We start from the raw sequence: 22,955 nt of genomic DNA on the forward strand, positions 1-22,955 counted from the left end.
GCTAAATGTTACATAGGTAGTTTTATTTCCAGAAGTTTCTCAGTCTTTGACATTGTGATATAACTTGTGTGTAGCATTGCTCCCAGTATTTACTTGCCCAGGTAAGAGCTAGTGAGGATGAGCCCGCTTGGGGGAGAGAAGGGACAGGGCCTTTGGTTGTCCGTTGTGGTCAGCCCTGGGGAGCTTTTGGTTTCCTTGGACTTGGATGGAGATAGTCACTTTGTCTATTTATTTAATAGGTTCCTCATGTATAAATGGGGAAAATACAAGTTCCACCTACAGATTTTTTGATTCTGTAACGATTGGAGGTCTTTTTTTTTTTTTTAAATATTTAAACCTGTATTTATTGGCCCATCAACTTTTTTTTTTAAAGATTTTATTTATTTATTTTTAGGGAGGGGAGGGAGGGAGAGAGAGAAACATCAATGTGCGGTTGCTGGGGGTTATGGCCGGCAACCCAGGCATGTACCCTGGCTGGGAATCGAACCTGGGACACTTTGGTTCCCAGCCCACGCTCAATCCACTGAGCTACGCCAGCCAGGGCCTGATTGAAGGTCTTAGGTCAGTCCAGGCCAGCACATAATTTATTAATGCTCAGTAAATTTTAGCTAGAGTAATAATTGTTAGCATTTGCAATGATGAGCTTAAATAAGGGAGTTTGGGTAAGAGGACCTAAAATTAATGTTGGGTGCAGTTTAACTTAATTTTCCCCTTATTTATAAGCTTGTAAGCTTGTTACAAATTCTGATAAAAACAGTTTGTTTTGTTTTTTGTTTTTGTTTTTTTCTGGAGGGCATAGGCAGGCCTTGCATATTACCTCCTTGCACACAGGATGGGGAGACAGATGTGCCTGGGGAAGGTGACTGGGACAAGACAGTGGTGGCAGTCAACATTAGACATCTAAAGAAACTTGAATAGCTTTTTAATTTTCAACCAGTACAAGCTTTCTTTAATATAAAAGCGATCCTGTCGGCTGGTGACTAATCGGTATACCAGGCCCTCACCCTGGGAAAGAATTAACTGATACCTGTGGCCTCAAGTGGGTCAAAATGGAATGGAATGGAAGTGGAAGTGCCTTTTCTGTCGACCGACTTTTAGAACCCACCAGCACGGAGAACAGAGGCCCTGTGTGTCCTGGTGCCCCAGTGAATAAAAGGGGTGGGCAGACAGGCCGGGCATCCTGGAGAGCTGGTTTAGAGAGTCGTCATGGAGGCAGAATATGTGCTGAAGCTGATGATGTCTTTGTGGCTCTCAGAAAGCAGGAATTCCTAGGTTTCCAGCACTACATAGAATTAATATTATGTTAACGGTAGGTGACGGTTGTAATGGTCCAAATAGGGCAGTTGTCTGCCTTGGTCAGTGGTTCTGAAACCTCAGCCAGCATCAGAATCATTTGGAGGACTGCTTGAAACAGCTTGCTGGGCCCCACCCCTCGGGTTTCTCATTCAGTAGCTCTGGCATGGGGCCTGAAAATCTGCATTTCTCATGAGTTCCCAAGTAACACTGCTGCTGGTCTGGGGACCACGCTTTGAGAATGGCTGTCCTGCAGGGCGGCAGGCCCAGTTTAAGTTCAGGTATGCATAGGGCCTTTTTCATGTCATGGCACGCTTACTAAATAACAATGTTGTAGAGAGTACTGAAGTAAACCGAAGGGGATTTGGAACCTCAGGAGGTGACTGACGGATGGCCACAGGCTCTGAGGACTGAGGTGTTCCGTGCCTCGTGGCATTCCTGTTGGGGAGCGCTGGCGTAAGATGCACAGGTATTAAAATACAGTCTGCACCAGGATTTTCATTTCTAGAGCAAGGAGTGCTTGAATGATATTGCTCACTGACTGTAAGGTTTCTGCAGCTCACCTTCTCCCAAAGCTCTGTTAACAATTCACTGACTCCTAGGGAGTTTCGGAATTCATTTTTGTTAGTGCATGACAGGCCCCGTGCATTTCGGCTGGCGACGTAGCGTTTGCTAAATCTTCAGTGCCATTTGATCAGCAGGAAATTATTAAGACTTGCTCAAGCCTGGTCCATGCATGATGTCTTCATTCGTGGGGTTAGTACATTTGGGAGCATCTGCCATCAAGAGGCCAAGGGTGGAGAAAGGTCTGAGGGAACTTTCTGGAGGCAATTTTGAGGCTCTTGCTGTGGGGAGCATCTTGTGGGTTTAATATAAAACAGGAAAAACGAGTTGAACCACTTACTGGTCTGAAAGTGGATGCAGGTGGTAAAACTGGAGATGGTACTTTGAGATTAAGGTTTGTCTGTTGTCTTTCTCTGTTGTAATTATCAAGCAGGAAAAGTCCTTCTGTTTCCCTTTGGAGGGTGGTGTTTCTGCACTCCAGCCCAAACAAAGGCGCCTGGTGACAGAAGCAGCATTCAAATTTTGCGTCAGAAGCTATTTTTACAACATTAGTCTAACAGGCAAATAAAACTCTGCAAAATGGATTCACCTCATATCTCATCAGGGTGTGGTGAGGAGTTAAGGCAGTGTTACAGGGACTAGTCAGTACCCACACAAGATGAGTGCCTCGAGCCACATTTAAATTACTAGGTGGTGGGAGAAACAGCTGGCCTTTGGAGCCAGGTAGGCCAGCGTTCAACCCCCCCTCTCTACCACATTGCTTTCTGTGTGACCTTGAGCAAATTAATTCAAACACAAAGGCTAAATTTCCTCATCTGAAAGTGGAAATAATTGTATCTACTCGGGTAATGGTGAGGAATACACCATAAATACTCAACAGATGAACTTCCCATTTCACTCTTAGAGGCGGCAACTTTTGTCAAATTGTTTCACCAGCTGGATGCAGGGGGAGACTGACTCTTTCTCCCTTGAGTGAGCAGGAATAAAGACAGGATGAGGAGATGGGGGATGGCTGTTGTCCCTCATGTTGCTTGTGCTGATTCCACATGACACATGGAGTTGTTCTGCATGGAGAGAAGTGTTTTCCCCAGGCTTTGTTTTGGGGGATGGACTTGCTTTCAAAGGGCCCTGAATCATTGTGTTTTTTTATTCTGCCTGTCCACCTGGGTCACAGGTGAGGAGGTACGGTGATGGCAGGGGTTTGGAGGGCAGCTGGAGGGAGCCACCCGCTTTGTCCTTTGGGCACCCCATGGGGACTTAGGGTGTTTTCAAGAAAGAGTGTTAGGTCACCACAAAGATTTCTTTCATGTGATATATTTGGAACACTTGTAATGAGCATAATTAAATTTTGAATAAAATTTTGTCCTCCTAAATACCTCTTGTGAAGAGCTTTTGAAATTGTTTCATTTGAATTTAGTTCATTTTGACATTTCAGAAACACTCTTGTTCTTTGCAGGATTGAAATATGAATCTTAGTAAAACTTTTCCTGTGTCTTGCTCTAAATTAATTATACATATTCCTTGAATTAAACAAGGTCTGTGTGAGTGCTTGTCCTTTTTGAATTTAGTCTTAAGAGTGAGTCTGAGTCATTTTTTGGTTGCGTGAAGTGTACGTCTGTCTTTCCCCCTGCTGTCTTATGTTTCCCTTTTTTATAGTCTGTCTGTGGGGGGGCGGGTGCTTGAAGGACCAGGGACTCCTCCAGCAGATCCCAGATGAGTTGGAGGGCTCTGCTGGGTGGATTTCCGCTGCCCACAACTTGCTTCCCCCTTCACTTGGGTCTCCTCCCCCTGGAAGGCCCTGGGGTCAGGAGCACTGGATCCCTCCCAGGCTCCTCTCTGCCTCAGAGCAACAATTCCAGCATTTGGTTTCTGGAATGTTGACTCTCCAACTTTTCTTTCCCCTCAGTACTTGGTAGAAGACAAATCTGCCTTAATTCATGTTTTTACTCCTGACTCTAATTTCTCAGAGCTGTTTTCAAAATACTTGAGGAAAATTGCTCACCATTTGCTGTTTAGAATTAAGCCTAATTTGCCCTGGCTGGTGTGGGTCAGTGGATTGAGCTTGGGCTGCGAGCCGGGGCGTCACTGGTTCGATTCCCAGTCGGGGCACATGTCTAGGTTGCAGGCCTGGTCCCCAGTGGGGGCCATGTGAGAAGCAATGACACATTGTTCCACTTCCTCTCTTCCTTCCTTTCCCTCTCTCTAAAAATTAATGAATAAAACCTTTAAAAAAAGAAGCCTAATTTTTCTCAATTTCTAAATCTTTTAAACAAATTTTATTTATTACAGTGATTATAATGGTGAGGATTTTGTTAGTATGTATATGTGTTTTAAAGAACTTGAACTACATCATCAAGTCTTGTGGGTTGGCTGGGTGGGGAGTCCATCAGTAACAAGAGTGAAGCTCAGAAATCCTAGGACACACAGGTTGAGGACTCCCTGTATGAATTACTAATACATGGTCACTCCCCTCCCCACTGGGGCCTCCCCCTTCCTTCTCCTAGCCTTTCAAAGCAGCAGGTTTATACTCATTTTGCATTGGTACCATGAGAAAAAAGTAATATTTTAGCTTTTATTTTTTTCATAAAAAATGAAGCATAAAAAGGAAAAAAAACCAGACCTTACTCCTTGTTTTACAAATATGTTTTGTCTCTGCCTCTAGAATCTTAAGCTCCTTTTAAGGACACAGTCTGCTTATTTTTTTAATCTGTCTGGGGATTTCTTTAAAACTACATTTACTGGGGTGAGCCCTGGCTCGGTAGCTCAGTTGCTTAGCGTGCCACCATCCCAATACACCTAGGCTGCAGGTCCGTCCCCAGTCAGGGCACAGACAAGAATCAGCCAGTGAGTGCGCAGCTGAGTGGGATAGCAAGTCAGTGTTTCTCTTTCTCTTTTCCTCTCTCTCTCAAACCAATCAAAATAAAAATTAAAAAAATTATTGGGCTGACATTAGTTAATAAAATTTTATAGGTTTCAAGTATACAGTTCTATAATACATCATCTGTATATTGCATCGTGTGTTTACCACGCCTGGAACATTTTGAAAATGTGAACCTATCACAAATGTGCATGTCATCCTTTTGCCGAGCCTGTGCTAATAATTAATTTTCTTTGTATCGTTCCAACTTCAGTATACGTTCTGCCAAAGCAAACAGTACTTTGGAATTTTTTGTGCAGATGTATAAAACAAGGTTCAAGTAACCAAAGACTTGCTGGAGGGTGAAGCTAGTGGACGAGTGAGTCCAGTCCTGCTGGTTCAGAGATAAGGTCGCTCACAGCTGCTCATGTGATAAGATTTTTGGATACATACAGTGTGGAGCGGCAGTGAGTGAGGTAACCTTTGTGTAGCAAACTCTGCATTTCTGATTTGTGCCAGGGACTATGCAGGACTTTGGAGACCCAAAGGGAAGGCAGGGGACTGCCCAGGGAGAGGTGGTGGATTATAGCACAGGTTTCCCAATGAGGCCTGTATTTAAATCCCACATTACCATTTACTAGGTATAGGTCTTTGGGAAACTTGTCGAGCTCTGAGCCACAGCTTCCTCATTTCTGAAAAGGGAATCATAGTATTTACCTGTAAGGTTGTGCCTTCTAGATGATGTATCAGTTCAGCATTTGGCACATTGTAAGCAGGCAGACAGAGATGGCTTTTAGAACAGGTGACTGCCTACTGAGGTTAGAGATATGGGAGCAAGCCATTACACTGTGTGTGAACAATTGTTCCACAGTGCAGAAGGGCTGTGGTGGGTGGGAGGATTGTGTCCACAGGTGCTTGGGGAGATAGGACGACAGATAGGTGCCTCACCCAGCAGGGACACATGTGGAAGGCCTCCAGAGATAGTGGCATTACTAATCCTTGGTAGTGAGCCAAGACTTTAAGCCCAATTAAGAATTTGCTGGCAAAGGAAAGAGGAAGAACATTCCATCCCAGGCAGTAAGAAGTCTCTACAAGGACACCCACACACCTTGGTTTTGCTTTCTTGTTTGCGAGTCAGTTGGAAATCTGTCAGTTTTGAGCATCTGTTAAAGTTGTTAAAGGGAAAGAACCTGGAAAGATCTTAAGTGGGTTTTTTATTTTAAAGATTTTATTTATTTATTTTTAGAGAGAGAGGAAGGGAAGGAGAAGGAGAGAGAGAGAGAAACATCAATGTGTGGTTGCCTCTCAAGTACCCCCTACTGGGGACCTGGCCTGCAACCCAGTCGTGTGCTCTGACTGGGAATCAAACTAGTTACCCTTTGGTTCGCAGGCTGGCACTCAGTCCACTGAGCCACACCAGCCAGGGCAAGATGTGAAATGAGTTTTAAAGAAAAGGAAGTCTTTTTGAACTCTGATGAAGTCTCCAGAATAGGAATAGGCCTTTGGCTTGGCGGACCTTTTTGCCTGTGAAGCTTGGTGATGGAGTCAAGTCCTAAGGAATTTATTGGAGGAGCCAAGAGTGGTCCCCACCCCACCCCCCTGTGGTGGGATCTAAGCACACTCCCTGGCAGCCCACCCACTGGTTTCCCAGTTGTTGCCAAACTCCACTTTCAAGAGGAAATGATTTCATTCCTTTCTGACTCATGGGAATATTAAACAATCAAGAAGACCTCCATTCATGTCCTTAGAGGGGCGGATAAGTAAATACTTCAGCATGTGATACTGCAGTGATAGGAAAAGGAGCAGGTCATGTTATGATGCTATGCCTAACAGGAAACAAGATGTAAAGTGTGTGTGTTGCAAGGAAATACACTGTATTGATACTGAACCTAATTGTAAGTATTCACAATTGCAAAATAATCCAATTAAAAGTCTGCCCTCACATTCAAATACTTAGAAAAATACTTTGTTTAGCTCTAATGTCTTTAATTCCAGAATCCAGCACTTTAGTTTTTACATAAAGGCATTGTGCTGAATATGTACCTTGTCATGGCATTAAATTGTTAAAACAACTTGGTGAGGCAGGTCGCTTCCCCATTTCCTGCAGAGGATCAGCTGAGGCTTTCCAGAACTTGTAGTGGCAGCTCTGGAGTAAGCCCAGGTAATCCGATGCCATTGTTCTCATCACCAAGCTAAAGTAGTCCCACCCTCCCTGTATTTGAAATGTTTCTTTTTTTTTTTCCACAGAAATAATTTAATAGAGTTACTTTTAATTTTTTTCCTGTACTTTATTTTATTCCTTTACCTTGAAACAGCTTAATGACTTTTATGGGTGTAGCTTTTTTTTTCTTTCTGTCAATTACAGAGTAATATGTAAAGATTTTAGGTGAAATTTATTTATTTATAAAGATTTTATTTATTTATTTTTTATTTTATTTTATTTTTTTTTAAAGAAAGGGGAACAGAGAGAGAAAAAGAAAAACATCAACGTGTAGTTGCCTCTCGCACACCCCTCACTGGGGACCTGGACCACAACCCAGGCATGTGCCCTGATTGGGAATTGAACTGGTGACCCTTGGGTTTGCAGGCTGGCCCTCAATTCACTGAGCCACACAAGCCAGGGCAAATTTTTAGGTGAAATTTAACGAATGTTGGATCTACTTCATGAACTCCAACAATGTTGGGAATCTAATCAGCTATAATTATTTAATTTAAAATTTTCTTCCAAAGTTTCTGTGGGAAACCTTTCATGTTAACAAAGCATAGTCTCTAATACATACTCATTCTTAGGACAAATTCACTGGAAAGCAGAGAGGGCTGACAACAATGTTGTGACTGCACTGTATAGGCTGTTAATAATAGAGCCATTGAGAATGTATGTTAAGGGAGAATACACAAATCTCATTAAGGAACTATAGCAGTAATTAGTTGGAGTTTAATTACTTTTGTGGTTTTAATGGCCCATATTTACGACGAATAGATTAGGAAGAGCCAATGTCCTTTGTCCTAGCTAAGAGGTGTTCCAAGTGTGGTCCTTAGACAGCAGCATAAACATTACCCTAGAACTTGTTAGAAATGAAAATTCTCAACCTCACACAGACCTAGCCTAGGTAAATGAGATTAGTCTTCCTAATATGGGGGAGGAGCAGTTAGGTGGGTAATTATTCCACCTAATCCCATCAGGATGAGAGGTAATTGGGATTTTTTTCCCTTCTTTGTAATTCATTCTGGACTTGTGTTTGTTAAGGTACTGATTTGACTGTTACCACTAATAATAACAAGCAGTCATTACAGGTTGATAGTATTTAATGAGCTCAGTAAATACTAGATCATTTTATGTATATTTTCCTCCATTTCTTCCCCCTTTAAATTATAGGCTAAATAATAACTGTGTCTCTTGGGGCTGTTTCTCTAGGTTAAAAACGTGTCTGTGGGCACACAAGACATGCCTCCTCCCTCTTCGGACTATGTGGACGGAGTGTACAGTCCCATGGCCTACTCCTCCAATGGCAGAGTGAGTGACAAGCGAGTGTATCCAGAGTCCTCCTATAAATCAACCCCGTAAGTAGCACCTTCTGATAGAATGAGTCTAAAACCTGAGTATTTGCACATTTATAAGTCAGGTGCTATTTTGTGCCATTTATCTTAAAAAGAAATCCAACACTGTGCATGAAGGCTGGAGACCCATCGTGGCCCTGTAGGTGAATGCCTAGGGTTATTTGGAAGATAAGGAGAGTGGGATTGTGTGGTCGGGTTCTCTTCCCCTTCCAAGCTGAAAGTGCTTTTCTCTGGATGATTTAACAGGTAGACGGTAGGTTAGGTTCTGTCACTCTAGGAATGTGGTTCTCGTTCCTGCTTCAGGTTTTCAATTAGGTGTGGGTAAAAGGACATTACTGATGGATAGCAGAGCTAAAGTGCATTTCTCAGTCTTTCCTTTTGCCTATAATTATTAGATCTCATTAAAAGTACTGAATAAATGCAGTCAGGAGGCTTTGGCTAGAAATAAGTGATAAAAATTTACTCAAGGGTATTAGAGTTTGCAAACTGGTAACATAGCTAGGTAAAAACCTAGAAGTGTTCCAAAGAAGAAAGAAAAGTTAAGAGTTCTTATTGTACAAGTCACAACCTTGAGAATAATCAGTCCTGTGTTCTTAGCCCTCTCACTGGTCCAGGACATGTATCAATCAGATGTCAGGCAGTCTGGATGACAGATGCCAGGTGGTCAGGAGGATGGGCACCAGGAGTTCTGGTCCTGTCCTAAATCCTTTAGGGGGTAGTCACAGGGCTATCCATAAGTTTGATGGATGTCTGGGCATTACCTAGGTATTGGCTCAGGCCTGAAAAGTTCAAAAGTTGAAGATCCCATGCAAGTTAAGAAAAAGAATCATTTATTCGTGCCTCAGCCTTCATAATGTTAAATAATTTAGTAGCTTGGTTAAAATGACTCTACTTTATATTTTCCCTGTCTTCACTCTTTCCTCAACAGAAAGAGGAGATTGCTCATTGATCAACTCTGTCCACATACATTTTTATTAAAGTATAAGGCTTCATTTAAATTCATGAATTCTGAGATCTCCTTTGCTGTGCTAGAACCTCCATGTTGCTGATAAAACCCTTAGGTTTTGTTTTACATATAGTGTAAAAAACCACATAATGCCCTGGCCTTGTGGCTCAGTTGGTTGGAATGTTGTCCCATACACTGAAAAATTGTGTGTTTGAATCCTGGTCAGGGTACTTACCTAGGTTGTGGGTTTGATCCCTGGTCAGGGCACATATGGGAGGCAGCAGAGCAAATCAGTGTTTCTCTCTCTCTCTCTCTCTCTCTCTCTCTCTCTCTCTCTCATCAATAAACATATCCTCGCCCTGGCTGGTGTGGCTCAGTGGATTGAGCGCCAAATTGCAAACCAAAGGATTGCAGGTTCAATTCCTAGCCAGGGCACACACCTGGGTTGCAGGCCAGGTCCCCAGTAGGGGGGCACGTGAGAGGCAACCACACGTTGGTGTTTCTCCTCTTCTCTTTCTCCTTCCCTTCCCCTCTCTCTAAAAATAAATACATAAAATATTTTTTTAAAAAAATAAACATATCCTTGGGTAAGGATTAAAAAAATCAAACCAAACCTCATAGTGAGTTTCTGCCCTGGAGTAGGTGCCATTATAGTTATTGAAATGGTGTCACCATTGTGGTTTCAGTTTTCCCTAAACAGTAATTCTAATTCAGCTTAATGACTGGTGAGTGAAGGATGCTGGAGGTGTTGGTAAGGACTTGGATATAATTTTTGCCTAAGAATGATAAGTTATTGTGGCTATATATAATTCTAGAACTCCAAATTCCTTTATAGACCGAAGAAAGAAGCCTTCCCTTTAGCTAGTTTGATTGTTCTTAGTTAAAGGTGTATCTGCTAGAAAACTTTGTTTTTTAAAGTTTTATTTCAACCCCACACCCTTATTTAGTAGGCTGGGTTACATAGAGATCCACTTTGAGGGCACAGTTTGGGTAGCTGAAACCCCATAAAGTGACTCCAGCTGCTCAGTTAATTATGGAGTCAGTTTGAAGACAATAGATTGATTGTTACCCTGTAGTGGAATTTGGAAACACACTGGCAGTCTGCCTTACCCTCCAAACATTTCGCTTTGCTCTGCAGAATCAACCTGGCTGTTCATTTCAGCTGTGAATGATTTGGAGGAAGAGCATTTTCTCTGTTCTTCTTCTCTTCAGATTTTAACAAAAACCAAAGCACTTGAGGGTAATAAGGGCACAGGTACATAGTAGCAAGGAAATCCTTATGAAAGCTTTAAGCTATGATTTACGGGACTTTCACACATAGAAAATAAGTGTCTATAATGCATGTGACCAGCTGTGCCTCTAAATTAACTGTAAGGCCTGCATGGTCACACAGCATTCCCATGTGCTGCCCCTTTTCATGAAAACCAAGATAGGTTCACCGTAAGTAGAACCTTCTAATAGAGTGAGTCTAAAAACTGAGTATTTGCGCATTTATTTGGAACAATTTAAAAGTCTTATTTATTCTTGAGTAAGCCAATACATTCATATTGTAAAATTCAAAAGGGAAAAATAGATGCCTAAGTCCTGTCTCTAGAGACAGCTACTATTACCAGTTTCTTTTATAGCCTTCCAGAGGTTATTTTTAAATACAATATGCTGGACAAATATGAATATTGGTTATTTTTTTCTTTTTTTAAAGGTAAGATTTCCTTCATTTTATTTTTTTTATTATTATTTTTTAAATTTTTTAGAGAGGGAGAAAGAGAGGGAGAGAAACATCAATGTGTGATTGCCTCCCAAGCGCCACACCTACTGGAGACCTGGCTTGCAACCCAGGCATGTGTCCTGACTGGGAATTGAACCAGTGACCCTTTTGTTTGCAGCCCACGCTCAATCCACTGAGCTATACCAGCCAGGGCTGGTTATTTTTTTCTTTAAAAATACTAGCATATTATGTTTTTAAAAGGTTTTATTTATTTTTAGAGAGCAGGGAAGAGAGGGAGAAAGAGGGAAAGAGAAACACAGATGTATGAGAGGTACATCAATTTGTTGCCTCTTGTGCGCCCCCAACTGGGGACCTTGCCTGCAACCTAGGCATGCTCCCTGACTGGAAATTGAACCAGGTACATTTTGGTTTGGAGGCTGGCACTCAATCCACTGAACCATACTAGCCAGGGCTAAAAAATACTAGCATATTAAATGCCTCGTTAGCAGTATATCTTGGAGTTGTTCATATTGATATACAAAGAGTTTACTGGCCTGTTTCACAGCTGCATAATATTCCATCAGTAATTTATTTTATTAATCCCATATTGATGCACAATATTTCCCCATTGTTTTGTAATTACAGACTGCTGCAGGGAATAAACTTGCACACTTACTACTTTACACTTATGTCAGTATATCTGGAGGAAAAGCAGAATTGCTGGGCTAAAGGAAATGATGTATTTACTTTCATTCGATGTGGTCAAACTGTACTCCCAAAGGTCCTCTTGGGCCCTTTTGTCATCAATACCCCCACCACTCTTTTGATGCTTATCACCATCTATTAGTTTGGCTTGTTACTGGAGTTATTTTTTTTAATGTATTGGTTTTAGAGAGAGGGAGGAAAGGAGAGAAAGACAAAAACACATAGATTTGTTGTTCCATTTATTTATGCATTCATTGATGATTCTTATTTGTGCCTCCACTGGGTATCAAACCCACAACCTTGGTGATTGGGATGACACTCTTAACCAACTGAGCTACCCGGCCAGGAACTGTTATTGAATGGAATTATATAGTAATTACTCTCATATTTGGTTCTTCTTTCTCCTCATAATGTCCTATACCTTAGAATTTGAGTGCTGTGAGAATTACTCATGGAATAGATGACAGCAGAATTCAGCTGAAGATGATTGCTACTTCATCCTTTCTCAGTGAATTTGGGAAAACCCTGTGAGGTCCACTCCCTACTATACTGTCCACACTTGGGGTGAATTAACCTTAATAAGTCCTGGAAGCTGAGTGTTGATACTACAGAGAGCGTTCAAGGCAAGATGACACCTTAGAGTGACAGAAAAGACACCACTGTTTAGTAGTAGCAGATAGGCTGGTGGGGTGATCTGTGAGGGCTTTTTGTGTGAGTTGTAGGAAGTCGCTGGTTCACATAAGGCCCCGAGACCGGTCTGCGTCAGGCATGGCATGATCCAGGGACTTAGGAGACATCAGAGCTCTTGTCACTATGTTGCCTTTATTCTCAGTTGTAACTGGAGGGGTCATCCACATTCCTCAAGCTGCACTGATCTTCCAGCCCAGGATCAAGAAAAGGAATTTCCCTTTCCCAAAGCTTGCCTTTCAGATCTGTTGAAAAGATTCTGACTGGCTCTTTTGAGTCATTATTATCTCCAAGGTCAGGAAGATGAAGTTCTCTGATTAGCAAGGCTTAGTTACTCCCCCTTGATAGTGGTGACAGTTCTAACAACCATGTATATAATGGACGTCATTCTGGCAGTCAAGGCAGTGATGTTGATCATGCATTGTTTCTCCCTCATTGAAACTGGTGTCATCAGAAACCAGGATTCTTGTAACTGTTTTTAGTTCAGTAATTACCTTGAGCACCTGCCATGTACACGTAGTACTGGGCCAGTTGCCCTGGAAATACCAACACCATGCGCTCATGGAGGTTGCAAACTAAGAGGCATGGAAGAAAGTATATAATAACTACATTGAGACTTGGGGCAAGATAAGAGCAGCAAAGCATGTGAGGGTGTGTGAGAGAGACTAAAACAAATGAATAAAAAAGAATCAATCCAAAAGCTACAAAAGGGGAAACTTCCAGCCCTGGGAGACCAAGTTGGGTACTAGGGGAAGTGTACAGCTGGTTACTTGTTCTGGGTTGTGCATGTTTTTCCCAGTAGGACTTGTGTCTAAGAGCAGGTTTGAAAGAAAAAAGTAGGTTCCAAGATTATTGAGAGTATACATATTCTCTAGCTCTTAAATATATATATATACTTTTATTACTAAGCATTTTGTTTTCAGCTTTGATCCTGTATGAAGTATGTTACTCCTTAGTGTTTCAAAGGATGTAGGAAGAGGGGAGGTGGAAAATTGATAATAAAAAGCTAATAAATAGTTAATAAAAAGTTATGGGAGGAAGCCTGCTTTAATGTGTTTTTCAAATTTAATATGTTGTTTTTAGAGAGTAACAGGGAGGGAAAGGGAGAAAAAGAGAGAAATGGAGACACCTGACTTGTTGTTTCACTTATTTATGCATTCATTGGTTACTTCTTGTATGTGCCCTGACTGGGGAGTGAACTTGCACCCATGTTATATCAGGACGATGCTCCAACCAACTGAACTACCCAGCCAGGACTTAATAATTTTGTTTTTTTTTTCCTTCTAATTTATTTTGCCCTTTAGCTTCCTTCCCTTCTGGCTCCCATCTGCTCAGATAAACCGAATGCACGCTAAAGGTTTTGTTTGTCACCTGAAGGCAGTGAGTGTGTCTAGGAACTTGTTTAATTATTAACTCATGGAAAAAGTCACATTTTCCCTTTTTTACAAGTACTATTAACATAGCACACAAAACCATGTTATCCTGAATAAATTTAGAAAGAAGAAATAAATACCAACATCACCCCTAACTGCAAACACACACACATCAAAGCTTTAGACTTTGACAACCAGAGTTAAGCAGTCCTGGATCACCTAGAAAAGAGAGCAAACTTCATTGATAAAGCTCAAGATTATAGTTTTGCTAAGTTGAAAGACATAAGAAAAGAAAATCTGTAGATGTCTTCAGTGGTGGGAAGGCTGAGGTGCTTTCTTTATCTTCCTTTCCTTTCTCTTGCCCTTCTCCAGCTCTGCTACAAGGGAGAGGGGAGCATTGCATTTCTGGTACTCAAAAGTGGTGTGCAGTTGCCAAAACTCTTGGTATTTTATTCCACGTTGGGCTTCAATTTTAAGATTGTAGCAGAAACATTAATATGCAATGAAAAATCTGATGCAATATTGAATGATTGCTTTAGAAAAGTAAGCGTAATGGTAATAACCCTTCCTTTCCATCCATTCTCTGATGCTTCAGGATTAACAAAGAAATTTTTAAAACGTCTTAATGAATTCTTTTTATCTATTATGATATAAAGCTTTTTAGCTTTTTGGATTTAATTTTTCTTGTTTAAACTTTTAGCATTTTTCGCTTTTTGAAATACCTTGAAAAGATAGTTGGCGTGTAAGACTCTACAGTTAACATTACAAAGACCTATGTCTCAGAGTTTGCTTCCAAAGGCATTGAGTAGGTCTGTCTGGGCATTCCTCTTCTCCACTCAACATTCCGAGAACCTGTAGCAAAGATTCATGACCATTACTTTCCTGACAGCCTCTTGTGGAGTATGTCCCTGGCACAGGTCAGGTGAGCACATCTTCCGGATCAGCCTGACCTAAATAAAACCTTAAATCCATTTTACTTAGAAGGTTTACAAATGCGCTCCTCTTATAGAGGAACCTCAAGGCTGCTTGTCTGCATTAGAGGGTCTGAGCTGGTGTCATACTGAATGCAGGATGCAGACACCGGCCAGCCGTAGCTGCGGTGCTGTGCATTGACAAGACACGAGAGAAATTCACATGGACTACTGAGTCCTGTGGAGGAAAAGGGATGGCACGGCTACCCTCTCAAGGGGAGGGTGCCTTGGAGTGGCCTGGCCACTCTCTCAAGAGGAGAGTACTGGCCCACCTGCCTGAATAGGCTTTAATTAGGTTTTTTGGGTAGGAATACAGATACAGCTTATTAATCATTGTCTGGCAGTGAGGATCAAATGATAGATAATGTTCAAAGAACTAGTAGGGCTCACACTGAGTTGTGGTCTATCACCTAAAAAGGCTATAGAACTTAAGGAACTAAACTCATTTCCTGCCCGGGCCTTTTTTTCTTTTTTTAAGATTTTATTTATTTATTTTTAGAGAGGGGATGGAGGGAGAAAGAGAGAGAGAAAGAAACATCAATGTGCAGTTGCTGGGGGTCATGGCCTGCAACCCAGGCATGTACCCTTACTGGGAATCGAACCTGCGACACTTTGGTTTGCAGCCCACGCTCAATTCACTGAGCTACACCAGCCAGGGCCTGGCTGGGCCTTTTAAGAGCATTTTCAGCAAAGCAGGTTTCACAGGATTTTACATATCCTTTCTCAGGCCTGATCACCCCTGGAAGCCCGCTGTTTTCCAGTGCAGGGCTGCACCTCCCCTTGTCGTTGTTTCAGGCTTGAGTCAGGCAGAGGAGGCAAGGCAGCTGAGAGATAGGAGACTTCTCGCAGGCAGAATGAGGACTCAGGCTTTGTCAAAGCCTAGGGGCAAGGGTCGATCACCCCCTTTTTCCACAGCCCCCCAAGTCCTTCCCTGGGGGCCTTCCCACATGATCATGCCTGTCTTGGGTGGCCCCTCCCATGAGGGATCTTACTTGTCATTGGCTAACCGACCAAGCAATGGGGGCCAGGCAAGGAGCAGAAGTGGTACTCCTGCCAGGGAAATAAACTTTGTCTCCTTAGTGACTTCTGGTCCCAAGGTCTCTCACTCAGCCTTAGTCATGGGGGGTTACAGCTCCTGAGACCAGGCAGGGTGGTTCCCAACACCAGGGATCTGCTCCATGTTGAACATGTGAACTGCTTGAGTGAATGCACCTACGTGTAGATCTCTGTAGGGGGGATCTGCCCCCAAAGAACCCCCACTCTCCGCCCATGGATGAGAATAAGTCTACCAAGACATGATCTGCTTGGGGAGGAAAGGTGACCAATCTCTCAAAGGAGAAAGACCTTGAGCCTGTTCCTCAGTGGGCTTTTATTGGGTTTAATTTGCATAGAAATACAGGTTTTATATGCAATAAAGCTCATCAATCATTGTCAGGAAGTAAGGATCAAACAATAGATAATATACAAAGAACCAGGAGGGCCCTGGCTGGTGTAGCTCAGTGGATTGAGCACGGGCTGAGAAGCAAAGGGCCGCTGGGTTTGGTTCCCAGTCAGGGCACATGCCTGGGTTGTGGGCCAGCTCCCCAGTGGGGGCCACATGAGAGGCAGCCACACATTGATCCTTCTCTCCCTCTCTTTCTCCCTCCCTTCCCCTTTCTCAAAAAAAATTTAAAAAATTAAAACAAACCAAAAAATGCCTGTAAAAAAAAAAGAAGAAGAACCTAGGAGGGCTTATTCTGAGTCAGGATCAGTTAGCCAAAGGGCCTTAAAACTTAGGGAAACAAACTCATTTTATGCTTGGACCCTTATCATTTAAATTGAGGGTATTCTTAGCAAAGCAGGTTTCACAGGATTTTATGCATTCTTTTCTTAGGCCTGATTGCCCCTGGAACCACCCTTTCCAGCACAGGGCCACACCCACCTCTGGCATTGTTTTAGGCTTAAGTCAGATGGGGAATGCGGGCAGCCGAGAGATTAGGAGACTTCTCACAGACAGAATGAGCACTCAGGCTATGTCAAAGCCGAGGAGTGAGGGTCCATCACCCCTCTTTCCTATAGTTTCTCAAGTCCTTCCCTGATGGCTCAGTTGTAACCATGCTTGTCTTAGGTCATCGCTTCCTCGATGAATCTTACCCATCATTGGCTAACTGGTAATCTACCCGGGGCCAAGCAGGGTGAAGTAAAGGGGGTTGAGCCAGCGCCCCTGCTGGGAGGATAAGCTTTGTCTCCTTAGCGGCTTATGGTCCCAAGGTCTTTTACTCAGCCTTAGCCATGGGGGTTACAGTTTCTGAAACCAGGCAGGGTGGTTCCCAGCAGATTTCCTAATAGTTACTGTGCTGCTCTTCATGCTTCCAGTGTGCCAGCAAAGCCTTGTCGTGTGCCCAGTGATCACTGAACAATAATCCCTGTTTTATTAGGGTGCCTGAAGTGGTACAGGAACTTCCAGTGACTTCGCCCATGGATGACTTCAGGCAGCCTCATTACAGCAGCAATGATAACTTGGAGACACCTGCTAAAAGAGCTCCCGCAAAGAGGAGGGTGGGGAAGCCAAAGAGGCCTGAGCAGGACCACTACGAGACGGACTACACGACAGGCGGCGAGTCCTGCGAGGAGCTGGAGGAGGACTGGGTCAGGTATGCTGTCCTCTGGTGCCGGAACGCGGAATGCTGCACAGCTGGTCTTCACGTTGTGGAGCCCCTGCCTCCTGAACTGGGGTGGATGGTATAATTCCGTCTTTGCCAGCCAGGACTGGAGACTTAGTGGTTTTCCTTAGTGCTCTTTCGTCATAAAGGGGCATGGAAGGGGTAGGTTTGGCTGTAACCATGGCTTAAAAACACTTTCAACAGCCCCCACTAAATGGCTGACAAAGTTCACCAGGGTGCTTACTTTACCAAGTCACCCAAGAAAGGCCTTTCCAACAAATAAAATACAAGTAAAGAGAAGCTTTATTTTACCGATTATAAAGTCCCCAGACCGGTGCTATGTATGGCGTTGCTTCGGCATTTACTTTTAAGCTTTCACGATGAGACCAGAGATTCTTTTAAAAGTTTCTCCAGAGGACTTGGGAAGACAGTTCTGTAAACAGTTAACAATTTAATGTTAGGTGGTCAGGGTTGTAGTGAAGTGCCTTTGTGTGTGCGCCAGTGGTTTCGTTCTAGTCCTCCACCACCCACTCTGCTCGTGTTTGATGGGCAGCCTTCTTATGCCCGAGCACTGTGAGGACTGAGGCACAGATCAGAAATGTTTGCGGTGCAGATGGTGATTAATCTAGCATTGCTTCTCAAGGTGTTAGGCATGGTGGGGTGTGTATAGTCTGAATTCCCCTACTCACCGGTGGTTCTCAAACCGATCCTTAAAGGTTCTTTGCCTACTTCAGCCATTTGTCTGTGAAATACTTTTAGAAATCCTGAATTCTTGTTGCCATTTGAGCAAATCCTTTCATTTCTTCTCTTTGTAAAATGAAGATATTAGAGTGATTTAAATCTAAAATTGCAAATTTCATATTGCTGTGAAGTTCCTTAGTTCTGTGAAACAACTCAAAGTATTTCCTCCATGGATTACGGATGAATAGCATTATCTTCATATATAAATAATAGCTGGTATACTGAGAGAGATCAGTATACCAGTAAATAGCTGGTATACAAGTGATCAGAATTGTAGATTTTTTCCATAGCTTAATTTATTGCCAAATTATTTGTACAATGAGCATGTATTTTTAGACATGTACATTTTAAGGCATGTTTTATAATGAAAGGACTTCAGCTATTTTCACTTAGGAGAAACAAACCAAGATAAAAAACAAGAACAACAACCAAAAAGACAAACAAACCCCATGCCCCAAAACAGCCTGAAAACTATATAGGTGGTGGTGGAAAATAGCCAGCTGCCAGTCAGCTGCTCTGTCACTGCAGTGGTGACAGCATCCTTCCTGTTCACGAATTCCAGTTGTAAGACATTAAACATATGTTGGCTTATCATGTTGTATATTCAGAATAAATGGGTTCTTATGACTTGAACCTGAAATTTTATAAATTGTTTTTAACTTTATTTCTAAAAATTATGTAGGCATAGTTTAAAAAAAAACATGATAGTGGTGTCTAAAGTATAATAATTCTTAATAGAACTTATTTGCGACCCACTTTCCTCTTCCCCATAAGCTACAAAAAGAAACAAGAATGTCATTCTCTGCATCCCATCAGTTTTATGTTTGAGGAAGAAGCACTGCATATTATGTCTGCTGAGGATACATAGTCATTTTCTCACTGAATTTTTAGGGAATATCCACCTATCACTTCAGATCATCAAAGACAACTCTACAAGCGAAGTTTCGACTCTGGCCTGCAGGAATACAAGCGCTTACAAGCAGAACTCGATGAGATCAATAAAGAGCTCTCTCGTCTGGATAAAGAATTGGATGACTATAGAGAAGAAAGTGAAGAGTACATGGTAAATTCGAACTTGATAATTAATGTTATATTACATATACTTTTATTCTGATCTCTGGAAAGCCGGTATCCCTCATACTGATGTTGATACAAAATTTGCTAGTAATTATCAAACTGTAACTTCATTGAAGAATACTTAAAATTGAGTTTTGGATGAAAGTCTTCCAAGTTAAAAAGTGTGCTAATACTAATGGAGTTAAGAATTACAAAGTAATAGCCTATGTACATATATATCCCATCCTAGTTCAAAGAAAACAACTATATTATTTTTTGTTTATATACCCAGTTCATTTTTTTATGTAAAAAATTCGAACAATATGGAATTGTGTAAATTCCTTAAATTCCATCATCTGGTTATCACCAAAATATTAGTTTTTGAACCAGCCCCTCCATGTAGAAGTGCACCTGGACACATACCATCTTGGATAAAGAATTATCTTACATGTTTTATCTAGATCTTTCCTGCTTTTTTACTCAAAAATAGTGTTTGTTTGTTTTTTCCCTTGATCACCTGGCTGAGAGAGTATTTGTATAAAGTTACTCTGTCCTTTTTAACCCCCTTCCACATGATACTCTGAGGAAGGAAGTAGCGCTGCAGCGATCACACCTAAGGAGTCGGGAATTGCGCTGCAGCTCGCTAAAGGCAGTACACCACCTACACAGGTTACTTGGAGTTCCTCTGCATGGGAAATGTGTCACTTCTAACATTTTTTAATTTATTTAGTTGGTCACTTACATCAGCATGAATTCATGGATATCTTAATTTATACTTTGGGTTATAATCATATACTACTTTATTTTGTTGCTTGCATTGTTATAGCTGTGACCATTGGGAACTCTTTCAGTTGCCTCTTTTGTCTGTTCAGTGAACCCCCAAAATTGGGGGGGGTTCTTTTTAAATGCTTTCTGCCACTGCCTACATCCTATTTTTTTAAATCCTCACCCAAGGATATGTTCATTGATTTTAGAGAGGAAAAGGGAGAGACAGAGAGAGAAAGAGCCAGGGAAATGTTGATTGGTTGCCTTCTCTCAATCTGCACCCTGACTGCAGATTGAACCCTCAACCTAGGTATGGGCCCTGACTGGATCTGTAACTTGTTGTATTGGACTGTGCTCCAACCAAGTGAGCCACCCAGGCAGGCCTCTTCTGCTTTTGTATTCAACAACAGCCTATGGTTATCCTTTCATATCAATAATAAAGAACGACTATATTTTGCTGTATAATGCGCACATATTCGCCCAAGTTTTTGAGGGTAAAACAAGGATGTGCATTATACATGGGTATGATAATGGGTATAATAATTCCATGTATATGCACACAGAACTATGGGTATGCATTATACACGGGAGTGCATTATGCATGGCAAAATACAGTACTTACTGAAAAAATTTTTTTGTGTGTTAAAAATAGCTATACAATATTCAATTCTGTGGTTATCATAATTTACTTACAAGTCATCCTCTGCCCCTGACTGGTGTGGCTCAGTGGGTTTGGCATCATCCTACAAACCAAAAGGTTGCCAGTTTGATTCCCAGTCAGGGCACATGCCTGGGTTGCAAGCCAAATCCCTGATTGAGTGTGTGCAAGAGGCAACTGGTCAATGTTTCTCTCTCCCATTGATGTTTCTTTCTCTCTCTTTCACCCTCCCTTCCCCCTCTCTAAAAATAAATTTAAAAAAAAACAAAGTCATCCTCTGTGAGTAGACATTCAGGTATATCTACCCCCTGCCCCCGCCCACTCAGTAGTACCAATAATACTCTGGTGAACCTCTCCGTATTTGCGTATTTGTCTAGCTTGAACAAATTCCAGAATATAAAATTGCTGAGTCAGAAGTTATGTACATTTAAATTTTTATTGCAAAACTTACCCCCAGGAAGATTATATCAGCCGCATTCCTGCTAATGATGCTCCAGAGGGCTCATCTGATGCACATTTCACCAGTACTTAGTGCCTGAAAAACTACTGCCTTATGTCTTAGATGTTAGTACCTAAACTTTTTTTAATCACATCATTTATTTATTGGAACCTCATATTCATGTTATAAAATACTCTTTGCTATTTTTAATTGGGGAGATTTTTTTTTTCAGTTTTGAAGCATTTGTTTATATAGTTCAATTTAACTGTTGTTTATGCCTGTTGTATGGTGTTATCATAAACCTTTCTCAACTCAGTGAACAGTTATTATGGATCATTATTGTGTCCTTGATGTAGAAGTGCTGAAATGAGAAAGATAAATGAAATCCTGTGTCAGCCCTCAAAGAACTCATATCCTAAGGGAGAAACTGACATCTAAACAACTTAGACGATGTGACTAATGCCATATTCACATCATGTGTAGGTAGTACTGTAACTGATTGCTGGGGGAAGGAATAAGGCCTGATGAAGGCCTGAAAAGTTCAGGAGAGGCTTCATTGCAGGGTAACCATTGCAGATTCCCCCAGACTGGGGAGGGGTACATGAGGACAGCCATAAGGAAAACATGGTAGAAATCTGGAAGCATTAACATGCTCAGTTTTTAAAAGGAATTGCAAATGATGGGAGCTAAGGCTGGAAAGGTGGGAGACGAGATTAGTAGAGGAATTAATGGGGAGCTCTGACCAGTTTTATAATGGGATATAACCTGGTCAGAGCTGTGCTTTACAAGACCTCTGTGGGGTCAGTGTGGCACATGGACTGGCACAGGGGAAGAGGAGAAACAGCAGAACAAGTCGTGACCTGCCTGTGTGAACGGAGTGGAAAATATGATACTGATTTCTCTTGACCGGCTTCCTTGGGCCGCCTCCTGACCATGATAGCTTTAAGAGCTTTAAGACTTTGTTATTTTAATTTCCTGTATTTTTTTGGCATTTTTACCTTCAAAATATAGCATTAGTAATGTTATTTTTGAAAGAGGAAATATGCCATTGAACGTATTCCCTTGTGTTTCTCATTAATAGGCTGCTGCTGATGAATACAATAGACTAAAGGAAGTTAAAGGAGTAAGTATCTCATATTGTAAGATTCTTTTAGGGAGACTTTTCCTGTTACATGTTTTTCCTTTAATCTTTAGAATGACTATGAATCCCTTGTCACCCATGCACTGATTATAGATAAAAGGCCCAATAATTGCAAGATAAATTAGTACCCAAGAAGTTGGAACCTTAATTTCAGTTGTTTGTCCTTGCAACCAATACTGATTTTTTAAAACCGTTTTAAAGGTTGGAAATATATGGAAAAGTACACAAATCTAAGTGTACAACCTGGTAGATTTTCACAAAGCAATCACACAGCTTTGCACCTGGTGCTCAGATCAAAGAATACATTTCCTAGTACCCCTGACAATTCCTTCTTGTACTCTCTTCCAGTTTTTAAATTCTTTCCAGAGGTAACCACCATCCCAACTCCTAACATTGTAGATTAACTTTGCCTGTTTTGAACCTTACATAACTGGGAGCATGTATGTGTGATTTTTTTTTAAAAAGATGCATTTACTGATTTGAGAGGGAGAGATGCACACATATTGATTTGTTGTTCCACTTACTTGTGCAATCATTGGTTGCTTCTTGTGTGTGCCCTGACGTGGGATTGAACCCATAACCTTGGTGTATCGGGACAACACTCCAACTGAGCTACCTGGCCAGGGTTGATTTTTTGCTCAGTACTATGAGATCCATTCATGTTTTGGCTTGTAGTTGTGGATCATTTATTTTTACTTATTTTGTGAATAAAACACAATATACTCATTTATTCTTTCATTAATGAGTATTTGGGTTGTTTCCTGGTTAGGGCTTTTACAGCCAGTGCAGCTTCAGACATTTAAGTGTCTATGCATGTGTGCACACACTTGTTAGGTATATACTTAGGAGTGAAA

At 41.7% G+C, this 22,955-nt stretch overlaps 1 protein-coding gene and 1 non-coding gene across 4 annotated transcripts in view; one reads left to right on the forward strand and one right to left on the reverse strand.

The window, feature by feature from the left end:
- OCLN (occludin) overlaps positions 1-22,955 on the forward strand; it is a 50,353-nt gene that overhangs the window by 24,005 nt on the left and 3,393 nt on the right. For all 3 annotated transcript variants that reach the window (XM_036020376.1, XM_028522156.2, XM_036020377.1), the window contains exons 5-8: positions 8,130-8,275; positions 17,077-17,292; positions 18,934-19,105; positions 22,042-22,083. In XM_036020376.1, the coding sequence (XP_035876269.1) occupies positions 8,130-8,275; positions 17,077-17,292; positions 18,934-19,105; positions 22,042-22,083 (576 nt within the window). The remainder of the gene's footprint in view (positions 1-8,129; positions 8,276-17,076; positions 17,293-18,933; positions 19,106-22,041; positions 22,084-22,955) is intronic.
- LOC114514083 lies at positions 4,899-5,010 on the reverse strand. The gene has a single exon (XR_003685907.1). It is a non-coding gene; the product is annotated as a U6 spliceosomal RNA (small nuclear RNA).

Source organism: Phyllostomus discolor, chromosome 3, assembly GCF_004126475.2.
Source record: "Phyllostomus discolor isolate MPI-MPIP mPhyDis1 chromosome 3, mPhyDis1.pri.v3, whole genome shotgun sequence".
NCBI lineage: Eukaryota > Metazoa > Chordata > Mammalia > Chiroptera > Phyllostomidae > Phyllostomus > Phyllostomus discolor.